The 25,021-nt window shown below is 39.3% G+C and overlaps 1 protein-coding gene across 4 annotated transcripts in view; it reads left to right on the top strand.

Moving 5' to 3' along the window:
* Positions 1-25,021, top strand: part of LOC108710892 (arf-GAP with Rho-GAP domain, ANK repeat and PH domain-containing protein 3) — a 94,078-nt gene that overhangs the window by 56,049 nt on the left and 13,008 nt on the right. For all 4 annotated transcript variants that reach the window (XM_018252096.2, XM_018252092.2, XM_018252093.2 and 1 more), the window contains exons 10-24: positions 19-125; positions 1,229-1,428; positions 2,008-2,093; positions 2,199-2,381; positions 4,288-4,444; positions 7,815-7,949; positions 9,645-9,798; positions 13,823-13,925; positions 14,258-14,456; positions 15,869-15,932; positions 17,220-17,383; positions 18,665-18,877; positions 20,089-20,194; positions 21,215-21,362; positions 21,869-21,937. In XM_018252096.2, the coding sequence (XP_018107585.1) occupies positions 19-125; positions 1,229-1,428; positions 2,008-2,093; positions 2,199-2,381; positions 4,288-4,444; positions 7,815-7,949; positions 9,645-9,798; positions 13,823-13,925; positions 14,258-14,456; positions 15,869-15,932; positions 17,220-17,383; positions 18,665-18,877; positions 20,089-20,194; positions 21,215-21,362; positions 21,869-21,937 (2,088 nt within the window). The remainder of the gene's footprint in view (positions 1-18; positions 126-1,228; positions 1,429-2,007; positions 2,094-2,198; positions 2,382-4,287; positions 4,445-7,814; positions 7,950-9,644; positions 9,799-13,822; positions 13,926-14,257; positions 14,457-15,868; positions 15,933-17,219; positions 17,384-18,664; positions 18,878-20,088; positions 20,195-21,214; positions 21,363-21,868; positions 21,938-25,021) is intronic.

Raw genomic sequence — 25,021 nt, 5'->3', positions numbered from 1 at the left:
GTTCATCTCTGACTTCAGCTATTCAAAATGGGGATTGGAATGTTTGTGATTAAAATGCATGGCTCCACCATAAGAGATGTACGGAACAAGAACTTTGAACTTGTCACCATGCAAAAAATTTTCAGGTAAGCAAACCCAACTGTCAGATGAGGGTGTCCATAGGGATACACTTTTCTTGATCCGGCTGTTGCATAGATCACACAGTTATGCAAATCAGTGAGGGGTAGGGAAAAATAGTGCCGCAAAATTTTTTTTTACTTCCATGTTTTGTGACAAAAGGTCACATGATTTTAAGGATTTGGTTCGGCCAGGCTCAAGGATTAGGCCGAATCCTGCTGAAAATGCCCGAATACTGGCCGAATACCGAACCGAATCCTGGTTTCGGTGCATCTCTATGTTAAGAAAGGTTCCCTGCTAATGTAATTGTGAAGAGTAATTATGTCTCCTCGCAAGTTTTTTTTTTTTTAAGAGAAAACAATCCCAACCTTTACAGTTTTCTCTTTATTTTAATGTGCTTACTCAAGGTGAGTAATCTTTAGTAGCCACTAACTGACACTGCCTGAAAATCTTCAGATCCTTCTCGGTTAAGGTGCCCCCAACACATCATCATGGAACCTATATTTTTGCCAAATTTAGTAACTTCAGAAAAAATAGAAAATACTTACAATGTCCACCTTCAGGTCATTGATAAAGACGTTAAAAAGCAAAGGGCAAAGTACAGAGCCCTGCGGTACAACACTGGTCCAATTAGAAAATGTTCCATTTACCACCACTCTTTGTAGTCTATCTTTTAGCCAGTTCTCTATCCAGGTACAAATACTATGTTCCAGGTCAACATTCCTTAATTTAACCAGTAACCTTCCATATGGTACTGTATCAAATGCTTTTGCAAAATCTAAGTAGATCAGTACTAGTGTTGGGGGCCCCCCTGACCGGCTCTGACACTAAGTTGCATATGTGTAGTGGATGAGGGGGGCAGCCTCAGATGGCAGCAGCCCCAGAAACAATCTTGGCAACTCATGAAGTAGAGTGCACTATGGTCAGCTTTGTCTTACTCTCTACTACTACTACTATTACTACTACTACTACTACTACTACTACTACTAGAAAAAAACTGTAGTTTGATAATAATCCAATACCTTGTTACTTTGAAATAAACTGCAAAAATGTTTTTTTCATATGAAAATGCTAAGACCATGTTACTTATGCAGCAAACTACTTTTCCCAGTTTCACTGCAGAATCTGAGAGGGAGAAGAAAGAGTGGATGGAGGCCCTGCTAGAGTGCATCTCCGAGTCACTGTCTGACTATGAAGTAGCAGAAAAGATCTGGTCCAATAAAGCGAATAAGATCTGTGCAGACTGCAGAGCTTCTAACCCAGACTGGGCTTCCATTAACCTGTGTGTTGTGATATGCAAACAGTGTGCAGGTGAGTGCAAGCCTTTATAGCAGAAAAATAAAGGTATGGGATACCTTCCTTCCTAAACGCGTTATCCAGAAAGCTAAAACTATGGGAAGGCCATCTCCCTTAGACTCCATTTTTTTCCAAATAATTAACATTTTTAAAAATGATTTCCTTTTTCTCTGTAATAATAAAACCTTGTACTTGATCCAATCTAAGATATAATTAATCCTTATCGGAGGCAAAACCAGCCTATTGGGTTTATTTAATATTTACATGATTTATATATCTATAAAGATATAAAAGAAGACCTATGTGATACTACACTCTTAGGTTGATTGCACATAGAACTGTCACCCACAGGAATTCTCCTTTCCGATTCTTTAATGTAGTTATTGTAAATCCCATAATTGCCGTTGAAGGCATCTTTAATATTTTTAGGCATTTTGTTGGGTGGCCATATGTGCCATCACCTTATGGCAACTAAAACTAAACCACATTTAGAAGTTAGCTTGGAGCTATTGTAGCTCATTGTAGGGTCTTGGATTTTCTTCTAAAATAGGCCGTTAATAAATATCCTTTTAAATTCTGTTATTTATTCTACAGGTGTGCACAGAAGTCTCGGCACCAATATATCCAAAGTGCAGAGTCTGAAACTAGACACTAGCATCTGGAGCAATGAAATTGTGCAGGTCGGAACAATTTGTTCTATAATGGACTCGTCCTTCCGTGTCTGTGTACTATAACTGCATTCATAGTCATGATCTATTTGTTGATAGCGTTATTAACATTTTCAGCTTTTCATCATCTTGGGCAATGACAGAGCAAACCGCTTCTGGGCAGCAAAGCTTCTACCCTCAGAGATGCTGCATACTGAAGATCCTGTAGAACGAAGAAGAGACTTCATCACTCAGAAATACAAGGAGGGCAAATACAGAGCATCCCACCCTCAACTAAACACACAGGAGGAGATACTTAAGGTATTATTATACAACTACAAGGAATCTAACCTTTTCTCTTGTGCCATATGGGCAGATGTAATAAAAGATGCTATAGACTAGTGGTCCCCACCAGTGGCTCATACGCAACATATTGCTCACCAACTTGGATGATGCTCCCAGCTGCCACAAAGCAGGTCCTTATTTTTCTATTCTTGTCTTGGAGGCAAGTTTTGGTTCCATAAAAAACAGGTTTATGGCCAAAGAGAGCCTCCTGTAGGTTGCCAACCAATCCACATAGGGCAACCGAATAGCCAATCATATCCTTTATTTGATAACCCCCCAGGAATGTTTTTCAAGCTTGTTTTGCCCACAACTCTTTTTGAATTTTAATGTGGCTCATGGGTAAAAAAGGTTTGGGACCTCTGCTATAGACCTAGACTGAAAGCAACCAATCAGCAGAATGCATTTACTGGTCACCCATCTGAAAGCAAAAATATTATTATTGCTGTGGGTTACTACACCTGGGCAAACTTAGTACCTTTTATAACTTATTGGGTTACCTGTTTAAACTAGAGCCAGTGCCTTGGTTCTGCTGTGACCCAAGGGTAGGGTTTGCCACCCTTTCTCGAAAATTCTACTCTATTTATAGCATTGGCATCAAATATTTTTCATCCACAATCAAACAGTGGCATTTGTTCTTGTGTGGATTCAAACATGGAATTGTGTAATGAGATATCAAATCCCCGTTGCCCATCTAGTATGACATTGTAGTTGACTACTCTTGGACTCTTCTCAGCAGTGATTGGCTTACTCACAAGGTCAGCGCTTTCTGAGATTCTCATTTGATGGGCCACGATGTTCTAAAAACAAGAAGTGTGTCCTTTTGACCTAAAAATAATATAATTGGCAGTAAAGACACTTCTAATTGACATCACCCAACCTGATTACCTAAGCCAGGTTGTGAATCTGAAGACCACCTGTGAACTTTAAGCTGAAGAACATTCCAAAAAAGATAAAATAATAAATAATGGATACAATGCGAAAAGGATTCAAAACCGTATTCTTTGTTTTTGGATGTATCAGTAGGCATTGTTTTTCAGCTATTAAGAAGTGTAAGCTACATAAAACCACCCAGACACTGCCTAGAAAGGGTCGTCTGTAAAGTCTCCATGCACAAACAAGAAAGTGGCTTGAGAGAGAAGCCACAAAAAGGCTAGCAACTACTCTGTATGGGCTACATAGTTCTGTAATTAAGTCCAAAGGGAAGTTGCACCATATCAAGTGCTTGCAGTACACAAGCCTGTACATAGTAGCACAGAATTAGCTGCTGCTTAAAAAAATAAAAGCAGGTTTGGAGTTCTTGAGCTTGAGGGAAGGTTGGGAAGGGTTTTTTAGGCCAAAGCTATATGTGTGGTGCATCTTATTAAATTGGAACAGGCATATATTTGAAAGATCACATCAGCAACTGAATTATCTCCAACAGAGAAGTAAACGTTGAGGTTGCCAAAAAGGATCATCTCCTGCAATCGTGCTCTCAAAGCCCTAATTTCAGTATCAAATACTTCTGAATATACCAATCAGTTTTGTGTTTATTTAGATTTTTTTTCACAATGTAACCTTACAACAAAAATGTTTAATTTCAGGGCTATGAAACAGTAAACAAAATTTTAGTATAGGTCCAGTCCATAGGTGCAAACTTGGGCAAGTGAGTTTCAACTTTACTTAGTTTATATTCAGTCCCTATGTCTCTGAATTGGCAAATCCAGGCAACTGAATATGTTTTCTTGAATTATCTTAGCTGTACCAGGCCACTAAAAGCTGATAGACCACTCCATCTCCAAGCAGCTTTTTAGGGGGGATGGTGGGGTGTAAAATGTATAAAATGGAAGCCTAAGTATAAATGTCTATAAATTGTAACTCTTAAAGTGTGTGATATGTTTTGCAGGTGCTCTGTGCAGCTGTCGCTGGACCCAATTTGCTAAAGTCTGTAATGCAGTTTTTCTCAGATGCAGAATATATTGCCGATCCAGTGGGGCAGGACAATGCCATGCTGTTTGTACAGACCTCTGAGACGTGGAGAGCAAGCACCGGCAGTATAAACAGTAATATAATGTTACAATACACTAGTATAATATATCTGTATGACACACAGCGTGTTTTATCCGCTCAGCGGCCGTCTAAATGCCCCTCTCCTCCTGTCATCACTCCTAATACAAGGGGGTCTAAGGTGCCTCATCTGGTGCACATACTTCTGTTACCTCTCTGGGTTTTGTTCTAAATCCAAAGAAACCACTTTTGAGCTGTAAAAAATCTCTCCACACAGTGGGTAAATGTTCATTCCTTCGTAGATCGTCATGCAGTGAGGGTGGTGGGACACGTGAAGATTTGGGGGAGATTAGTCGCCCAGCGACAAATTTTCGCTTGTTCGGGCTATTATTCTCCCCAAAATGCCTTCCCGCTAGCAAGAATATGAGCCACCGGCAGGATGGCATACCAATGGCTTCGGATTTTCGAAGTCGCCCAAAAGTTTCCTCATGAGGCAAGTGTCTTCAGAAAACGAAGCGGTACGTATGCTGTCCTGCCGGCTATTCAAATTCTTGTCAGCGGGAAGCCATTTGGGATGATTATTTGCCTGAAGAAGAAAAGCTTTGTCGATGGGCGACTAATCTCCCCCGAATCTTCACGTGTGCCACCACCTTAGAGGTGCACACTCTCTGCTTGCATTTGTATGTGTCCTCTTGCATAAGTACAGTACTTAAAGGGGTGGTTCACCGTTATATGTTATAGAATGGCCAATTCTAAGCAACATTTGGTCTTTATTATTTACTTTTGGTGTTTATTATTTATTTTTGTATAGTTTTTGAATTATGTACCTTCTTCTTCTGACTCTTTCCAGCTTTCAAATGGGAGTCACTGACCCCATCTAAAAACAAACGCTCTGTAAGGCTACACATTTATTTTTATTGCTACCTTTTCTTACTCTTCTTTGTATTCAGACCCTCCCCTATTCATATGCCAGTCTCTTATTCAAATCAGTACATAGTTGCTATTGTAATTTGAACTCTCGCAACCAGATTGCTGACGCTGCAAACTGGAGAGTCTGTTGAATAAAAAGCTAAATAACTCAAACACCACAAATAATAAAAAATGAAAACCAATTGCAGATGTCTCAGAATATCTCTCTCTGCATCATACTAAAAGTTACTTAAAGGTGAACAACCCTTAGGGGCACATTTACTATTGGTCGAATAGGTCGAAGGATTTTAATTAACCCTCGATATTCGACTATCGAAGTAAAATCCTTCGACTTCGAATATTGAAGTCGAAGGATTTACTACATTTTGTTTGTTCGATCGATTCAAAGGATTTTAATCCATTGATCAAACGATTTTCCTTCGATCAAAAAAAGCAAGGAAAGCTTATGGGGACCTTCCCCATAGGCTAACATTGGTGCTCGGTAGGTTTTAGGTGGCAAAGTAGGTAGTCAAAGTTTTTTTTTAAAGAGACAGTACTTGACAGTACTCGAAGTTTTTTTCATTCGAATGCTTCACTCGAGCTTAGTAAATGTGCCCCTATATGTCCCTTAATTGAGTACAGAAGGAAAGTTAAATGGGATTTATAATCAGTATTATGCCTTCTATTATCTGTAATCTGTGTTTTTTTCTGACTTTTTTTTCCGATCTCCCTGTCTGACTCTGCGACTTTGTCTTTGCAGAAGTTACTTTTGGAAAAATTCCCAATCTGCTCCAATGACTTCACGCTTCCCCTTTCGATGATGCTTTTTATAACCCAATATCTATCCATCTGTCTGTCAGTCTGTCCATCTATTTGTCTGTCCATCTGTCTGTCCATCTGTCTGTCCATCTGTCTGTCCATCTATCTGTCCATCTATCTGTCAATCCTTGCTTTGTATTGTTTAAAAACTAGCCTAGGATAATGTAGGCAAGTACACTAGCATCAGCATTTTACGGTTAATTTAAGGTTAAATTGCCAGATAAAACTCAGTTGTGGATAGAATGAATTGGCAATCTTAAGCTCCCCATATACGCGACGATTCTTCTTGCCGGACGACCGATTTTAGGGAAGTCCGACCATTCCTTCGAAATTATCGTGCGGTTAGTGGGATTCGAACGATCGTATATCTTACGATTTTTCTGCCGACATCTGTCAGGAAATTGATCGGCCAGGTTAGAAAAACTTTATCGGCCCCAGTGCAATCTATCTATGTTTGCAGGGCCAAGCAGGCAGCTCCCCTTTGTTTTCCTGGCAAATTGGTTTTTTTAGTTGATGGTGAATTCGTATGATCGTTCCGAGAAAATCGTGGTCTCACGATGATGATCGGATCTTAAAAATCTCAACATCTATGGCCAGCTTAACTTCACTCCAGCTATAATGCCAAGTCCAAGGATATTGGTGTATTTGGCTCATAAAGGCTGGATGGTTTGTCATGCCAGATTTATGTCATTTGTCCACTTTAGAATAAACTCTAAATGCAGCTGTCAGCGTAGGCACAACAGCACACCTGGTGGGTGGGTGAAAAACAGATTCACTTGCTGCAGGCTTCTGAGAAAATAATTTTTAATTTAGGCCCCAATTAGTCGCTACCTTGTTCAGACACCCTCTAAAGCTAAGTTCACACAAGCTGTTTGTATAAAAAAAGCTGTTTTTTGTTTGTGATTTATTTTGGTTATAGGTTGAGGGGCTAAACATTTTTCTTAAAGGAATTGTACAGTGTAAAAATAAAAACTGGGTAAATAGGTTGTGCAAAATAAAAAATGTTTCTAATATAGTTAGTTTGCCAAAAATATAATGTATAAAGGCTGGAGTGATTTGATGTATAACTTGTCAGTCAGAACCCAACTTCCTGCTTTTCAGCTCTCTTGGTTTACACTGACTGGTTACCCTGGCTACCAGGCAGTAACCAATCAGAGACTTGAGGGGGGGCCACATGGGTCATATCTGTTGCTTTTGAATCTGAGCTGAATGCTGAGGATCAATTGCAAACTCACTGAACTGTTATGTACCATGTGGCCCCCCTTCAAGTCGCTGACTAGCTCAGAGTTAGAGAGCTGAAAAGCAGGAAGTTGGATTCTGGCTGTTTTATTAGACATCTGTTCACTCCAGCCTTTATACATTACATTTTTGCCTAACTAACTATATTAGAAACAGTTTTTATTTTGCTCAGCCTATCTATTTACACCGTTTTTCACACTGAACTATTCCTTTAAAGGGGTCCTAAGAAAAGATTCCTTGGGAAAAAGGAACTTAAATAAAAAACTAAATGCATTTTTTAAATGTCAGAGGAACCTATTACGGGTTCTATAAAACCTATTACGGGTTCTATAACCACCTTTAAGCATGAATAAGTCCTTTATGAATTTCTTTTCTTTTTGTTTTTAAATATACAGTACATCCCTCGTTTTAATGCAAGCCTAATTCTACTTCTGTCATTTGTTCTTTTAACATGTGAAGCCGATAGCCTAGGTTTCGATGAGGCCAACCAAGCTAGAGTGTACGATGAGATCCTCCAGCCTGTGGTGCATTCTGGGTACCTAAACAAGACTGCTGCTTTGACCAAACTTTTCAGCGCGAGGAAATCTAAAGATGGTAAGGAAGTCGGTGGTTTTGTTTGAAACTGTCAATTGTAAATTTGTGTAGAAGTAAAATAGAGAAGTAGAGATATAAATAGTACAGCCTTGCGGCTCTTGGGCATGTGTTTGTTGTTTCATGTAAAGGAATTAACAACATTATCTGAACTAGGTGTTTCCGATAAAAAGTTTCTTTATCGTAATGAGCTTTGTTAATAAAGAAGTGCGTGGGAAGGTTTTTTAAGACCAAGAAAAAAAATCCAGAATATAAATAGAATATGTATGAAAATGATGGCATCTTGTTAATAGAAACTGACAGAGAACCAACTGCTATTTGTTGCTCTGTTTGGTTATCCATGTCCTGAAAGCAGTGACTGACAGGCTATGCTCCCCTTTGAATTCTCTATATAGCATTATTAACACAATAGCAGGCCCATGGGAGGTGGAAGACAAGCTATCACAAGGCCCCTACTGCTTAATGAGCTTGTAACACCATAATGCATGTCTGGAAAAATAAAGCAGTAGGAAAACACATATATTTTTCATATTTTACTATTAGTACTATAATAAGTAGTGACATTTAAATTTGTGTAGCATAGTGTTTCTTATAGAAGAACTAAAGCTTAACCTCTGCTGTATAGGCCGTTACACTAGTAATTTTCTGCTTAAAGGAGAACCAAACCCTTTTTATTAAAATCCCCTACCCTATATAGACCCTGCTCCCCCCAACCTAGGTGTTACCCTGGGTAAATGCCCCTAACTCTTTAGTTACCCCTTGTTGCAGATTCAGGGCATCAGAGTTCATGGGCGCCATCTTCTTCTGGTGCTTCGTCAATTTCCGTGGCTTTCGGCGCATGCGCAGTTGTAGAGGACCAGCAGATGGCAACAGTTGTGCATGCGCAGACACGCTGCTTTATTCCCAAAGATTACCGAAGAGAAGGAGATGGCGCCCGTGAACTACGATGCCCTGAATCTGCAAGTCCCACTGTGACACCTTCAGTTACATTGAGTAGGAGCAACAACAGCCTGCCAGAAAGCAGTTCCATCCGAAAGTGTTGACTCTTTCTGAAAGCACATGACCAGGCAAAATGACCTGAGATGGCGCCTACACACCAATATTATAAATAAATAAAAAATACACTTGCTGGTTCAGGAATGGAATTTTAAATGGTAGCGTGAATTATTTACAGTGTAAACAGTGTAATTTAGAAATAAAAACCACATTATAAAAATCATGACAGAATCCCTTTAATGATTTGTGAAAAACCTTAAACTTATCTTCTCTGCTTGTGAAGACCCCTAAGCTTATCTTCTCAGCAGCTGCTAAGAGCACACGGAGTATGTGAAGTGTCACTTCTGACACTCCTAACAAAATCCAAAATGAGGAACTCCAGTCTACAGCTTTGAAGGCCTGGAGCATTACTGATGAACCTTTAGGCTGGTGCACAAGTTCAGTTTATAAAACATGGCATTTCTAGCCGTATTCATTTTTAGGTTTTAGTTCTCCTTTAACTTCTCAGGGTGCTCCGATTGTTGTCAATGAATGTTCTTCCTGACCAAAAACTAGTTTAAAACAAGCTTCATTTTATTTAAGGGGATCCATCCCAAACAGACAGGTTATGGATCCCTGCATTTTTTGTTTTTTATGGATGGTAGAGAGTGGTACATAGATTTGCAACAGGTTTTATGGCTTTGTAATTTGCATTGGATCTAGAATTCCACAAACACTGGTGTGTCCTGCAAAAATCCCTAACGTTTTATGATAATGACAAGAGCTTGGAACCCCTTGGAAAGATTGAACCTTCAGAAGTTGTTTGCATGGGAGTGACCAGACTGGATGTGTTGAGCAGTCCGTCTCCGGTGGAAAGGTACTGTATGTCTGTCTGTCTGTCAAGACTTTTCCAGCCTGTAGGAGAAACTACAGTAGATTTAGATGTACTCGGTGCATGATTTACTTTGGGTTCTTGCATTTTATCTGGTGAATACACCTTTCCTTTTCCTGTATAAATTATATACATCCACCCAATATTTCAATGTGACCGCAATGAGCTGACGGAGAAGTATTCTGGTACTGGGAGTTTTCTTTCAACAAGCGATTTATTGCTCAGTCCATGTGCACGGAATCATGAAGCTAACTGTACACACAATTGTTCATGGGGCTGTGCACCTTTGAATTATACTTTTTGCATGACATCAACATTCTGATATTCTGAGACCATTTGCAATTGGTTTTCATTGTTTTTTTGTGGGGTTTTTTTTCAGTTATTTTTTGTTCAGCAGCTCTCCAGTTTCGAATTTCAGAAGCTATCTGGTTGCTAGGGTCTTTTTTTACGTAAGCAACCAGGCAGTGACTGGAATATGAATGGGAGAGGGACGAAGAAGAAAAATAAAAAATAAACTATAACAATTAATAATGATAATACAATTGTAAGCTCATAGAGCAATAGTTGTTTGGCTGCTGGGGCCAGTGACCCCATTTGAAAAACTGGAAAGATGTACAATAGAAAGTAAATGGAAAACTGCAACAAATAAATAATGAAGGCCATTTACAAAGTTGCTAGGAAAAGGACGTTCCATAACATATTAAAAGTTAAATTAATGGTGAGCCACCCCTTTAGAGGTGAAGATTAAACACCAAAGTAGAGTCCTGCATGGGTCCATTTTTTGGAACCCGTACCCGCAACCTGCAATCCGCAACCCGGACCCGCAATCCGCATTCTTGCCCTCTTGGGCCCGCTACCGGACCTGCAAGAACCCTATTCGCAACCTGGACCCGCGATGCGCTGACCATCAAGAATCAGGAAGTGCTGTCCTTGTAAACTGGAATTGACATCATTGGAAGTAGGCGTGATCAGAAAAAAAGGAATAAAACAGGAAGTGCTGTCATAGTAAACCAGAAGTGACATCATCGGAAGTAGGCATGATCAGAAAAAAAGGAGTAATAATCACTATTGAGAAGACCCGTGGCCTGACAAGCAGAACCGCTTCTATACCAGCTCCCGGAACTTCTACCCACAACCTGCAGGGTACCGCAGGTTTTTGCAGGTACCCGACGTGCTGCAGGACTCTACACCAAAGCCCCAATTGAGCTTAATGAATATAAATAACTTAAGCTCTTTATGATTAGATGTTATAACTATTTATCAACTTCTACATACTTATTAAGCACTTTTCACTTTTATATTATTCACTGGATTTTATAGCGGATTTATATATTAAGCTTAACTTTACATATCTATTGAGTTTTTTCTCAAGCAGGGGGGCCAGTATATATAGGAAAAATGGGTCTGCATTCACAGGACGTTGTGGCTAGCACTCTAGCCTTTCTCAAAGAGAAATGAACACTGATTATTACTTCAAGTCCTGTAAGTGCAGACTAATGTTTCCATTATATATTTACTGTATGTGAGAGTCATTGCTTAACCGCACACGACTCAACTATTCAATTGACCCAGGTGCTACTCACGAAATGTAGTAAATGCAGATCCAAAAAGAGTGCACACCAGGAACCTTCAAAAAAGATTTTTTTAAAACATATTATTTATTATAAAAAGTTAAAAACAGGCCAACATTTCGGTATCCTTCTAAGACCATAACTGTTTTACGCACATAGGATTAAATAGACAAAGTATGAAAGCACTCACCCAATTACGTGTGATAAGTTGAGACATGTGAGTAGAAACTAGCATCCAATCACCGGTATATACCCGCACAATGTGCAAAGCAAATAGAAACGAAAGGAACCCTGTGTCAGGAAAAGTAAAGAGTTAAAATAATTATTGCACAGAACCACATTGTTGCAAACAACAGAATAGTAAGAGACATATATATATACGTATATATATAAATAACTCAAATTGCATTAATAGGGTCGACATTGTTGCAGAATTGTTTTCATATTTAAATATATCACATACGGTAAATAAATGTTACAAGTATATCCAAACAGAATGTAGCAAAAATACCATCTGGCTAAACAATTCCCCTCTGCTTTAGGAAACACGTTAAAGGGCAATTGTCATTGGATATGGGGGGCCAATGTATTTCGTTTTTTTTATCCAAAACTCTTCCCTCTGTAGAAGGACATTGGAGGTCCTAAGGGGTGGGATGTGGTCTATTGCAATGTATTTAAATGTCGGAAGCCTGTGTCCCTGTTCACGGTTTTGCTACTAGTTTGGTAGTCTTCCCATCCCTAAATGCAGTACTTATGGCTGATACAATCGTTCTTAATCTAAGTGTCTGGTCGGTTTTGCCAATATATAACATACCACGCGGACATGTGATGAGATATATCACGTGACTGGTGTTGCAAGTGATATGGCGCCTTATTGCAAATCTCAAACAGGCAAAAGATTTGCAATAAGGCACCATATCACTTGCAACACTAGTATACATTGTCCTTCCATGGCCAATGACAATTGCCCTTTAACTTGTTTCCTAAAGTGAATTGTTTAGCCAGATGGTATTTTTGCTACATTCTGTTTGGATATTTTTGTAACATTTATTTATGTAATATATTTAAATATGGAAACAATTTTGCAACAATGTCGACCCTATTAATGCAATATATATATATATATATATATATATATATATATATATATATATATATATATATATATATATATATATATATATATATATATATATATATATATATAATTATGAAAAGGACCAGCACTCTGTTTTCCAAAATGACTTTATTTTATTGTAGTGTCACAGTGTCTCCTGTCACTGTGACACTACAATAAATTATCGTAATTTTGGAAAACGGAGTGCTGGTCCTTTTCATAATTATCTACATATTATTTGACCAAGCACCCGGAACTTTTTTTTTATTTTGTTCCTTTAAGCACATACATTTGTATATTAGCACTACTAGACATGGTTAGTTATTAGATAAGGGGGCATTTTCATATGTTGATAACGTTATCTTCTTCACCTTTAAATATTTCATATGAGCCGATGGCTTCACCCCGAGGAAGGGGGTTGTTCTTTCCAAAAATCTTGTACAAAGCTTGCAAATAAATTATTTCTTTCATAATCTTCACATAAATTCTAGTGGGTACAATGAGTTCCATGGTTCTGGGCCTCCCTACTGTACTGAAGTTAAGGAAAATAATTATACATGTCATATTGTTCCTTTTGATGTATCTAGCACAGGGTTATCTCTGCATTTTGAGTTCTGTTTCTAATGTTCATTTAGGGGCACACTTATCAAGGGTCGAATTTCGAGGGTTAATAAACCCTCGAAGTTAAATCCTTCGAATTCGAATATCCAATTTGAAGGATTTAATAAACCCTCGAAGTTAAATCCTTTGAATTCGAATATCCAATTTGAAGGATTTAGCGCAAATTGGATCGAATGATAAAATCTTTCAAATCGAATGATTCGAACGATTTTAAGCGATCGATCAAAGGATTTTTATTCGATCAAAAAAATGTTAGAAAAGTGTTGGGGAAGGTCCCCATAGGCTAACATTACACCTCGGTAGGTTTAAAGTGGTGAAGTATGAAGTCGAAGTATTTTTTAAAGAGACAGTACTTCGACTATCGAATGGTAGAATAGTCGAACGATTTTTACTTCGAATCATTCGATTCGATCGAATTTGACCAATTCGATGGTCAAAGTACCCAAAAAAATACTTTGAAATTCGAATTTTTTTACATTCAAATTCTTCATTCGAGCTTAGTAAATCTGCCCTTTAGTGAAGCTTCAAAAAAGTAAGCTGAAGCAGCAGATTGACGCTGATAGAAAGTTCCCACTAATAATGTAGATTACCACACTTACATACATCCCTGTATTTACATCAGCCCTTCTCATTAAAAGTCTCCTTTTTAAAAGTGCCATGCCTGCTGATACAATGTTGCTGTGTGTTTCTTTTGCTATAGGTTTCGCTATATGTTTGAGCTGTACTTGTCTACAGAGAAAATTCACCAGTTTGGGACTGATGCTGCTGAAACGCTGCAAACGTGGACAAGCGCAATTGGCAAGGTAATCTGGAGATGTCAAAAGGGTGTCCTTTTATCTGTTGTAGTTTTTAACCAGTCACACTCTTAGGTTAAAAATTCAGCATAAGCTGCGAGCAAGGTGGTCCTTAGTGTTTGAAAGGAACCCCATATTAATAAGGGAGCACATTTCTTCCAATCAGAGTTGCTATCAGACAAGGGACCCTTTTTAACTTTTCGAGACAGGGCTCAGGACAGCTGCCCCTATTTACCACCCTATAAAGACGTCTCTGGTTACAAGGCCTCATGTTAAGGTTTGTCTAGTTCAGAGTAACACCGTGTACCTGCTAACTGTAATTACCCGTCCCGTCTGTGTAGTGGTTTACTCCGGTGAGCTGCCACTGCTTGGTGGGTCATGAATTTCAGCGAGTGGGAAGAATGCGCTACAAGGCAATGCTGAATCCAGATCACTGGATGGAAGGCTTTTTCCTGCTGAAAAAATGCCATCTCTTTATCTGTCCTGGAGATCAGAATGCAGCAGAAGACAGCGTCAATCTGCGACAACTTCAAGAACTCAGTAAGTCAGGTTATCTCAAGTGGGGAAAAATGGCTGCTCAACATTAACCGTATTCCGCAAGCTTAATGTAAAATATATCTAATAGACTCATAATCAGTACACACATTTATTAACATAGTTTAAAAAAAGGGCCACGTACGCATTTTGTGCACATGCAGGGCACACTCAGCGAAAGTACCACGTGAAGCCATACATTTTGTCAGGCTTGTGTGTTTTCTATCTTACTTAAATGCATGTTTGCACCTATTCTGAGACTATAGCTGTGTGCTTCCTTCCTACCGAATACTTGATCATTTCACAAGTTATGGGTTAGCCACATACCATATTGTGTCTCTTGTCTGGTCTCTTTCCTCCCAGATGTAGGTTTCTCAGTGTCTTGATTCTGTTGCATGAGAAAGTCAAAAATAATTAGTTTTTTAATGGGTTTCTGTGTATATCTTTTGCATTGAATTACATTAATAAACTGTTTGGATTTTCAAATCAGCATTGCGGCTAAGCTTGTGCAATTGCTTCTGGTCTGTGTAGCATTCAGTACTAATGAACAATATGCACCTATTATCCAGAATGCTCGGGACCTGTGGTTTTTCGGATAACAGATCTTTATGTAATTTGGATCTTCAAACGTCTACTCTTCAGCAGCTCTCCAGTTTGCAGTTTCACCAATCTGGACGACCCTAGCAACCATGCATTGATCTGAATAAGTGACTGGAATATGAATAGAAAGAAGAGTAATAACAAGTAGCAATAATGATAAATCTGTTGCTTTACGGAGCATTGGTTTTTAGATGGGGTCAGTGACCCCCGTTGAAAGCTGGAAAGAGTCAGACGCAGAAGGAAAATTGTTCAAAAAAACAATAAAGAAAAAATGAAGTCCAGTTGAAAAGTTGCTTAGAATTAACCATTCTATAACATACTAAAAGTTTAGTGAACCACCACTAAAGAGTTAAGGTGGCCATAGACGCAAAGATCCGCTCGTTTGGCGACATCGCCAAACGAGTGGATCTTTCCCTTATGTGCCATTAACGAGCATGGCTATATCGGGGGTAATCTGATTACGATGCACAATGGGCTCCGGCAGGATCAGTCGATTCAAAATCAAACCTGTCTGATCGTCCAAACGACCGATCTTCACCGGACGAAAGATGTCGGCACTCTCCACACATGATCCGAAAATTGTACGAATCCTCAATTCGTACGATAGGATCTGTGCGTCTATGGCCAGCTATAGACATTTTGTGATATATCTGCAATTATATTTTTTACCTTGTCTTCACCCCCATAAACATTATTTTGTTCAAAATACCCCAGACACGACCTTTATTTATTTCAAAAGTGTAAAATCTATAAACTGTTAAATAAAGCAAAACACTAACCCTTACTCCTTATTTCTATGTTTTCTTTTGCATTATTAGCTGTATCACCAGGATCTGAAAACACAGAGAAGAAAGATATGCTGATACTTGTAGAGAAAGGACGGTATGTTGTCTCACTCGCAATGCCCTGTTGTTTAACACAGTTGTTTTAATATGATAAACCTCTGTCATCTACTGGGCACTGTTCAGAAAGCTCTGACTGTGCATTATTATTATCAGTCTGAATGCCAAAATATTAACCTATCAGAGCTATCTCTGTGCCACCTTCTGGTCAAGAAAGGCTGCTGTGATGTCTGCAAGAACTCTTCACTGTGGATAGATGTGCCAACAGTTGAGCATACGTTATAAGCTTCTAAAATTATAGGGGGAAAAAACTAAAAAAAAAATGAGTATTAGAAAAAATTTCACCAAATATGACATTTAAAGAAATAACCTTGGTTTGTGTGAGTAAACTGTAAAAAAGACTACCATATATACTCGAGTATAAACCGAGGTACCGAATTTTACCTCCAAAAACTGGGAAAGCTTATTGACTCGAGTATAAGCCGAGTATAAGCCTAGGGTGAGAAATGCAGCAGCTTCTGGTAAGTTTCAATCAAAAAATTGAGGGTTTCTGCTCCCATTGGAGGTGCCGGCGTCTCGTTTTTGGGCGCAGACGACCATTCTTGGATGCCGGCGACTATTCTTGGAGACTATTTTTGGACGCTGGCGACTATTCTTGGACGTAGGCGACTATTCTTAGACGCCGGTGACTATTCTTAGATGCCGGTGACCGTTTTTGCGCTTGACCTGAGTATAAGCCGAGCTAGAGTTTTTCAGCATATTTTGGGGGCTGAAAAACTCGGCTTATACTCGAGTATATAAGGTAATCGTAATCGCCAAAAACTAGATTTGGACAGGGAATATTAAAACATCTGTATAAATTCCTTCCTTCTTATAGCTAAAAGCACAGGCAGCATAGAGAAGAAGGAGTTTGTTATATAGACTCCATAATGTTGTCGCGACACTAGGAGGAAGAATATGAGACTAAAAGTTCTCGGCCTTTCTTACACCAACGCATCGCGTAAACAAACTGAATTGTAGAACCACAGGTAGTGATGCAGTGATTTATCTTTAAAAAAAAAAAAACGAAAATGGAGATGGGCAATTTAAATCTAGACTCTAAAGAAGTAGCAGCTGGTGCAATGGGGACCCACTAGCAAGCAAATATTACAACTTAAAAAACACTAGTTACATTTAAAAGGAAAAAAAATCTAAATAATTTACTATTTTTGGGACATGGATATTCATTAGCCAATTAGCATTAGCTTTAAAACATTATGTTCATGCTAAACAGAAGGCATTGTGTTGATGTTATTCCTTCATGTAAATCTCTTGTACTTGCTTACAGGACTCTGTACCTTCAGGGTATTACAAAGGCAGATTTCCTTGCCTGGAGCACTGATATTCAAGCTGCCGCATGCAGCAGCGGCAACGTTCTACGGGAACAACAGCTCAGCAGGAATGACATTCCCATCATCGTTGATAGCTGCATTGCTTTTCTAACCCAATATGGTAGGCCTTTCTTTATACACACCCAAATGCTATTCACCATACAACAATGTTCACTCCTACATCAGCCTGAGGCATGTTAATGGACCTGCAAGTTTAAAAAGTGTCATTTTTTTTTTATTTACTTACATATAAAGTTTGTACCTGAGAGGTATCATTCTACAGTTCTATTGAAAGATAGGAATGACTTTTGAAACTGTTTATCTTGCTGTGTAAGAACTAAACCAATTTCATTATGAACTGTGTAATCATGTGCCTTTTTGCCCTATTCATCTTGAAAGCCTGGCCCCCATGGCTACATAGTAGGAGAACAGGAGAGTATAATGTAAAAATACAAGAGAAAGGGCATAAGAAAAAAAAGATGTAGCGTGATGGAAAAATGGCATAAATAAAAAGGTCCACAGATAATGTAAAATGCAGAAAAGAAAGCAGCTGGAATAGAGAGTGCAAAAGAGAGGTGGATAAGAGAGAACATTAAATTGAAGACATCAGAATAGTAAATAGAGCGCAGTAAGTGGTAGGAGCGGTTAAGGGTCTGGCCACACGGGCACATTCGGGGAGCTTAGTCGGCAGGCGACAAATCTCCTCTTCTTCACGGCGACTAATCTCCCCCCGATCTGCCTTCCGCTGGCTAAAATGAAAATGCCTGGAGGGAGGCACACGGAGCGCTTTATTTTCCAAAGTCGCCCGAAATTGATGAGGAAACTTTGGGCAACTTCAGAAAACGAAGCGCTCCGTGTGCCTGCCCCTAGGTGATTTTCATTTTAGATCGAGATTAGCCGCCGCAAAGAAGAGAAGATTTGTCGCCTGGCAACTAATCTCCCCAAATTTGCCCATGTGGCCAGACCCTAAAGGTGAGAACTTTCCAATGGCTACAGGGGCACTGCGCCAATGAAAAACTCGCCTCTCGCCTCTGGCAGCATCTTCAAACAGGTTACCAAGGGTAACTGCTAAGAGCTAATTTCCACTGAAAGAGCAGCCTCAGAATCAGCCATGAATGGGAAAAAAACAGGGAGATGGATGCAGGAGGGATAAACAATGTAAAAACACAAGAGAAAGGTGATGGAGGAAACAGTAAGTAGAACGCAATAGACAAGCTGAAAATAAAATCACAAAGGAAACAGAATATGCAAAAATTTAACATAGAGAATGCTCATACAGAGGCAGGGAAGAGGATTATATAACAATGTTGTTCCCATTTTTTTGTAGAAAATGAGAAATTGTCAGCAGCTAAAATAGGTATTTTAGTCAGAGTACAAATGAGTAATGCCAGCCTTTCTGCAGGTTTGCGCCACGAAGGGATTTACCGTAAAAATGGGGCCAAATCACGGATAAAACTGCTCATGGAGGAGTTCCGCAAGGATGCACGCAATGTCAAGCTTCGCATCAGTGACAACTTTATCGAGGATGTAACAGATGCGCTAAAAAGGTTTTTCAGGGAATTGGATGACCCAATTTTTACTACAGAGCTTCACCCACAGTGGAAAGAGGCTGCAGGTATGGTTCCTTCTAAGCAATGCAACAAATACTCATGTTCAGTCTTTTCAGTTTCACGTGTTTCTAATGATAAAATTACATGAAGTTATAGAAGAGTAAAAATCCTTAGCAAAAATGCTTTGGTAGGGTCCGGAGCACGTTCATCCATTTATCCAATGTATGTGTAGACTGATGCTATAACCTTGACTGTTTCACATTTGCAAACATTTTTTTTTTAAAAAAAAAAAGGAGATTTGATTCTTTTTTTATCAGCCAGGTTTGGGAAGGCTTAGCCTCCCCTAGCCTTAATGAAAAACCGCCCATGCTCCCTGGGCTACCAAATTTCATCACATGGGGTTATACTAAGATTTCCCTGAGTTGTAAAAAAGTTGCTTGCTCATACTGTCTAACACTTCTAGATTGGGGCTACCTGCCACTAAAGTTATCACATATATGGGATTCACTATCCCCCCAACTTCACTAATACCTTAGGGATTCATCTTCTTATCCCTGGTTCGCCAGCAGAATCCAATGCCCCCCCACAAGTTGAGTCCCAAGAAACAGAACCATGTACTTGCTCTTTTATACAGTCTAGGGATCAGGAACAACAATGACCACCCCAGGGCATAGGTAACCTTCCTCACAATAGGGATGCTTTACTCATTACATGACCACCACAGTTTTCCAGCAATTATGTCACTTTCCAATTAACATGTAATATAAAGAGATGAAGTTTTAACTTAGGCATCTTTGACATTTCAAATGCAGGGGGTGCAAGGCTTATTGACCCTATGAAGTAATCATTTGTTCTAATTAAAGAATGAATAGCAATTCTTTATTGAAATGGAAAATGAATGAAGAAAATCCAGCCCCTGATAGTTTGTTTTTACCTTTGGAAAGTTTTGGAAATGTAAAATCAAAACAGAAAAATTGAGAATCTTGTAATGGCAACCTACCTTTAAGGGTAGGACTACATGGACATTTTCGGCATGATCCGACACGCTGTGACAAAACGCCGGCGACAAAACGCATGCAGCAGAAATAAGGTAAGAGATAGAAATGTCGGATGAAGTCGCAGCGGTCGTGTCGGATCAACGCCTGTATAGTCTTACCCTTTAGAGTGCTTTTTCACCTGATAGGAACTGTGCTTTATCATCTCCGTTTCCTTCATTGTATTTCGTGAAACTGAGAATGTGTAGGAGATAACTAACTTTTATATCTTGTTTTTCAAGACAACCCAGAAAAATCAAAACGACTGGAAAAGTACATGGAGTTAATTAACCAACTTCCAAGAGTTAACAGAGCTACACTGGCTGCTCTCATTGGCCATCTTTACCGGTAAGCTGCTATCTCACTGGATACAGGAAAAGTAAATAGACACCGTATATTTAATCACACTTTTCTTGCCACCTACCTAAAGTCTCATCTCTTTGAACACTGCCTGCCAGAGCAATGTGTAGATTGATGTTTTCACCCCAAAAATATGCTATGCCATGCTAATGTTAAGCTGGCCATGCGCTGTTTGTGCAGGTTGTTTGGCCGACACGCTGGGTCAAATTGGGCTGATCCAGTTACTGTCCACAGGGCCAACAATTGGATCATATAGAGAAAGGTCCTACAGTCTGTCAGGTGAGGACTGCATTGACATTCCAATGCCTTTCTTGTTTGATGCGATAATCAAACCTGTCCAATTATCTGGACCACTCCCCGAACCAGAAAAGTAAGTGCAGAGTTAAGGAGAACTAAAGTCTGATTAATACCGTGGGCCCCCCTCCACACAAGGTATAGGAAGGGGCTAGGAGGAGGGACACCTCCTTGTCTTCCCCACCCCTTATGAATACAGTACTGTATTCATGAAACAGAGACAGGTCTACAAAATGCAGTAGAGAGACCTACAGCTATTCAGCAAGGTGCAAAGCAGGGCACAATTGTGCATAAAACATAGTAACATAGTAAGTTAGTTTGAAAAAAGACACGTCCATCAAGTTTATCCTTTTAACTTTTTTTTTAACCTGCCTAACTGCCAGTTGATCCAGAGGAAGGCAAGAAAAAACCATTTGAAGCCTCTCCAATTTGCCTCAGAGTGGGAAAAAATTCCTTCCTGACTCCAAAATAGTCCCTGGATCAACTTGTACTATGAGCTATATTCCATAACCCTGTAAGTGAGGGTTTGCACCAGTTATTTGCACATTGCACCCAGCCCTGCACTTGTTAAATGAGTCCTAAAGACTCAAAAGTTCTTGGTGTACTCATTGTGACCAATGCCTAGCAAAGAGGAATAGCGCTGGTTCTGGCTACAGGTTACTTTAGTAAAATAGACACAACCTTTTAATTTTACATATCTCTCCCATTTTCCAGGGTTCAAAAATGTGCTGATCTCAACCAGATGTGCACGAAAAACCTTGCGCTTTTGTTTGCCCCTAGCCTGTTTCAGACAGATGGGAAAGGGGAACATGAGGTGAAGGTTATGGAAGATCTAATAGATAACTATGCTTGTGTATTTGGGGTAAGTATAAAGTATATTCTTGTTGTATTGTTGTGTTTGTATTTGGCAGAAAGAATTTATTAGAAGCTGTTTATCACCAACATTGTAAACCAAACCCCCACGCTACCCCTCTTGGTAGGGGACAATCAAAAGTTCTCATGCTTGAAGGTGAAGGTGTATCCAAAATTGGTATATAATCTTCAAGTCCATTACGTGTGCATGAGTTATATAAGCTTGATAAAGGGTCATTGTTTGGCTTGAAACGTTGTAACAGTCCTGATCACAAAGCCAAAGAAAGCAAAATAAAGGCTTTTTAAACAAATATTCCTAATGGTGCTGTCTGCTACAGTGTGTGCATGAGTTATAGTCCATATAATATGCAAAAATGTAGAACTTTCAAAACAATTCAGTAAAAGTCCCCAATTCCTGCAATCAATTAACCATTATGCGCTATGTTGAACCATGTTGAATTCCTACATTTCTGCAAGCTATTATTTGATTGATTGTAAATTGTTTTCCTGTTACAGATTGATGAAGAGCAGGTCACACAAATGGATTTAGAAAACAGCCTAATTACAACCTGGAAAGATGTTCAGGTAAGCTCCAAAACTGGAACCTTGAACATAACCATCTCTTGCATCTTGTTTAGGGAGCTACAACACTGTTTTTGCCATCTAGACCCACCTATGGGCTCTTCTACAATGAAAAGGGGTTCAAGAGGTTTAGTACAAAGGAAGGCACAGTTTTAACCTTTAGAGCCCAAACACTTATGTCTGCACATGTCTAGGCTGCTATGCTCTGTGAGTTGCATTGAATTAATAATTTGGTGCTAAATGCAGAGTGCAACACGAACAGGTGCAATGGAGGTCCTGCACTTAGCACCTGCCATAAGCAAGAGGTAGTGAACAGTGTCCTTCATTCTGAATGAAGCTCAAGCTACGGTTGTCCCAGGCAAAGACACTGTGTTACTCTCCATCCACTCCTCCTATATACAGTGCTGTCAACTACATGTAGGTGCCAATGCTTTGCATTATCTTTTGTGGGTTTATGTAAAAAACAAGAATGTGCCAGTGCATTAAACGCTTTTAGATATAGAAAGAATGTGCTTTAAAAAGTAGTGTTTCTCATTACTTTATTGAAAATTTCTACTAGTCCCACCCATCTGTTCCACTTCCTACTGCCTCCATTCCCAGGCTGTGCAGGGGAGCTGCTGGCACTCTGCACACTGCACTGTAGGACAGGAACCAATCAGCAGCTAGGCTGACCTTATAGGGAACTGAAGCCTGCCTTTGCTTGTGTGATTGCAGGGCTGTGATTGGCTGTTCCCCTCTTACTGTGCTTCTGGCAGGGATTGTTCAGAAATGCCCAACCCCTTATTTGAAACAGGGACAGGGATCACAGAATATCTATAGGGAGCTCCAGCAAATGGTCCATTTTTAAAGGCAATATGAATTTACACCCAAAAGTAAAACCAGCACCATGTAATATACATCAATGCCTACAAAATTAGTTTTTTTTATTCATCCTATATGTCTCCTTTAAAGTGTTGCAGCAGTTGGTCCTGCATGCAAATTCCAGGAGCAACTTTTCTGCTTCACTGACCCCATCTAAAAACACATGCTCTGTAAGGCTACAAATTTATTGTTATTGCTACTTTTTATAACTCAACTTTCTAGTCGGGCCCCCTTCTATTCATAAACTGTTCAGTGTAGCTGAGCCAATACATTAATTATGAATTAATTTTTAACAAAACCTTCAGCTCTTAGTAAAAATTAATTAGTTAAAGTGCTAGTGCCTAATAAATATCCAAATAGATTTAAAAAGGTGAGTTCATCAATTAGAAGTATAAAATTGTATCAAAATGGAGCCAGCAATTCATCAAAATAAGAGATTTGAAAAGGAAAATAGAGTAAAGGTGGAGTTGCACAGTAATGAAGGATGTGTAGAAAAGCGGAGCTCACCCTCGTGTAGTGTCGGCCGCAGCTCTAGCGGGAATCCTGCAACTTCAATATGGAACTTGTCGCACTCTGTGTAACCAGCAACCATTCAACTGACCGAACCATTCAACGGAGTCGCTGCTGTTGTGTTTAGCAAAACGGCTTTTATTTGAACACACTAAGTGACAAACATTGGCAGTGGGCGAGTAGTTAAACTAACGCGTTTTGTGCCTACAATACCGGCACTTCCTCAGAGTCAATGACTAAACACAACAGCAGCGACTCCGTTGAATGGTTCGGTCAGCGCCGAGTTGCGGGTTACACAGAGTGCGACAAGTATAGGTGGAGTTGCCCCGATTTCTCCTAACTAGCCTTAGTTAGGAAAAATCAGGACAACTCCACCTCTACTCTATTTTTCCTTTTCAAATTGAAGCACTAAGCACTTTTTTCACTAATTGATGCACCTTAAAGGTATCTTATTGATCAAAACCAATTCTGGGTCAAAATAATCAGAGAGTGTGGGGTTTACTGCTTTTTTTTCTTCTTGAATAGTTCGTTTAGAGGTGAACAACCCCTTTAATGAACTATGTAAATGGACTACCCTCTTATTATTTGGAGCTCCTTCAAGAGAGAAGAATGCTATAAATTGAACAACATGGGTAACTTAGGTTTAAGTGCCCCCTTTTAAGTCAAAGAGTGTAATCAAGAAATGGATGCCTGTATTTAGATAAATTAGAAGGCGTCATGTTTCTGTGCACAAAGATCAGGTTTGTCTCCATATGACAGTCAACATTTACTAAGCCACATTGGGCACTGTTCAGGCCTGACTTCTGTACACAGACGTACAGTGTGTTTTCCAGTGTAAGCATTATTACCGCAAGTCAGCAGGAAAAAATAGTGTCACGGGTCATGATCTAGATTCATTATTTATAGACAAGCTGCTGGGTAGCCATAAGGGCAGCCATTCAAGTTGAAAAAGGAGCAAAGGCACAGGTTACACAGCAGATACCTGATATGCTTTGTAGAATACAATGGGATTAGTTCTTAAACAGGAAAATAAACAGAGGTCGAATGCCATACTCAATAATGAATACCTCTCCCAAAAAATAGAGCATTTCTGGGCAAGAACTGGTTTACTGTAGGTTCTAGATCAACAGATACATACTTTAAAGGGATACTGTCATGGAAAAAAAATTCAAAATGATTTTACTTGTGCTCTGATAAACTTCAATCACTCTTTACTGCTGTACTGCAAGTTGGAGTGATATCACCCCCTCCCTTTCCCCCCCAGCAGCCAAACAAAAGAACAATGGGAAGGTAACCAGATAACAGCTCCCTAACACAAGATAACAGCTGCCTAACACAAGATAACAGCTGCCTGGTAGATCTAAGAACAACACTCAACCCATGTCTCACTGAGACACATTCAGTTACATCGAGAAGGAAAAACAGCAGCCTGCCAGAAAGCATTTCTTTCCTAAAATGCAGGCACAAGTCACATGACTTCGGGCAGCTGGGAAATTGACAAAATGTCTAGCCCCATGTCAGATTTTAAAATTGAAATTGAATATAAAAAAATCTATTTGCTCTTTTGAGAAATGGATTTCAGTGCAGAATTCTGCTGGAGTAGCACTATTAACTGATACGTTTTGAAAAAAACAAACATGTTTTCCGATGACACTTTAAGTGGAAAAATATTGGAGAAATATATTTTTGGTTTTTGACATTACTGGTTCTTTAAAG

The sequence above is a fragment of the Xenopus laevis genome, chromosome 3L, assembly GCF_017654675.1.
Source record: "Xenopus laevis strain J_2021 chromosome 3L, Xenopus_laevis_v10.1, whole genome shotgun sequence".
Taxonomy (NCBI): Eukaryota; Metazoa; Chordata; class Amphibia; order Anura; family Pipidae; genus Xenopus; species Xenopus laevis.
The sequence above is the reverse complement of the archived record's forward strand: the minus strand, read 5'-3'. Positions and strand labels throughout refer to the sequence as shown.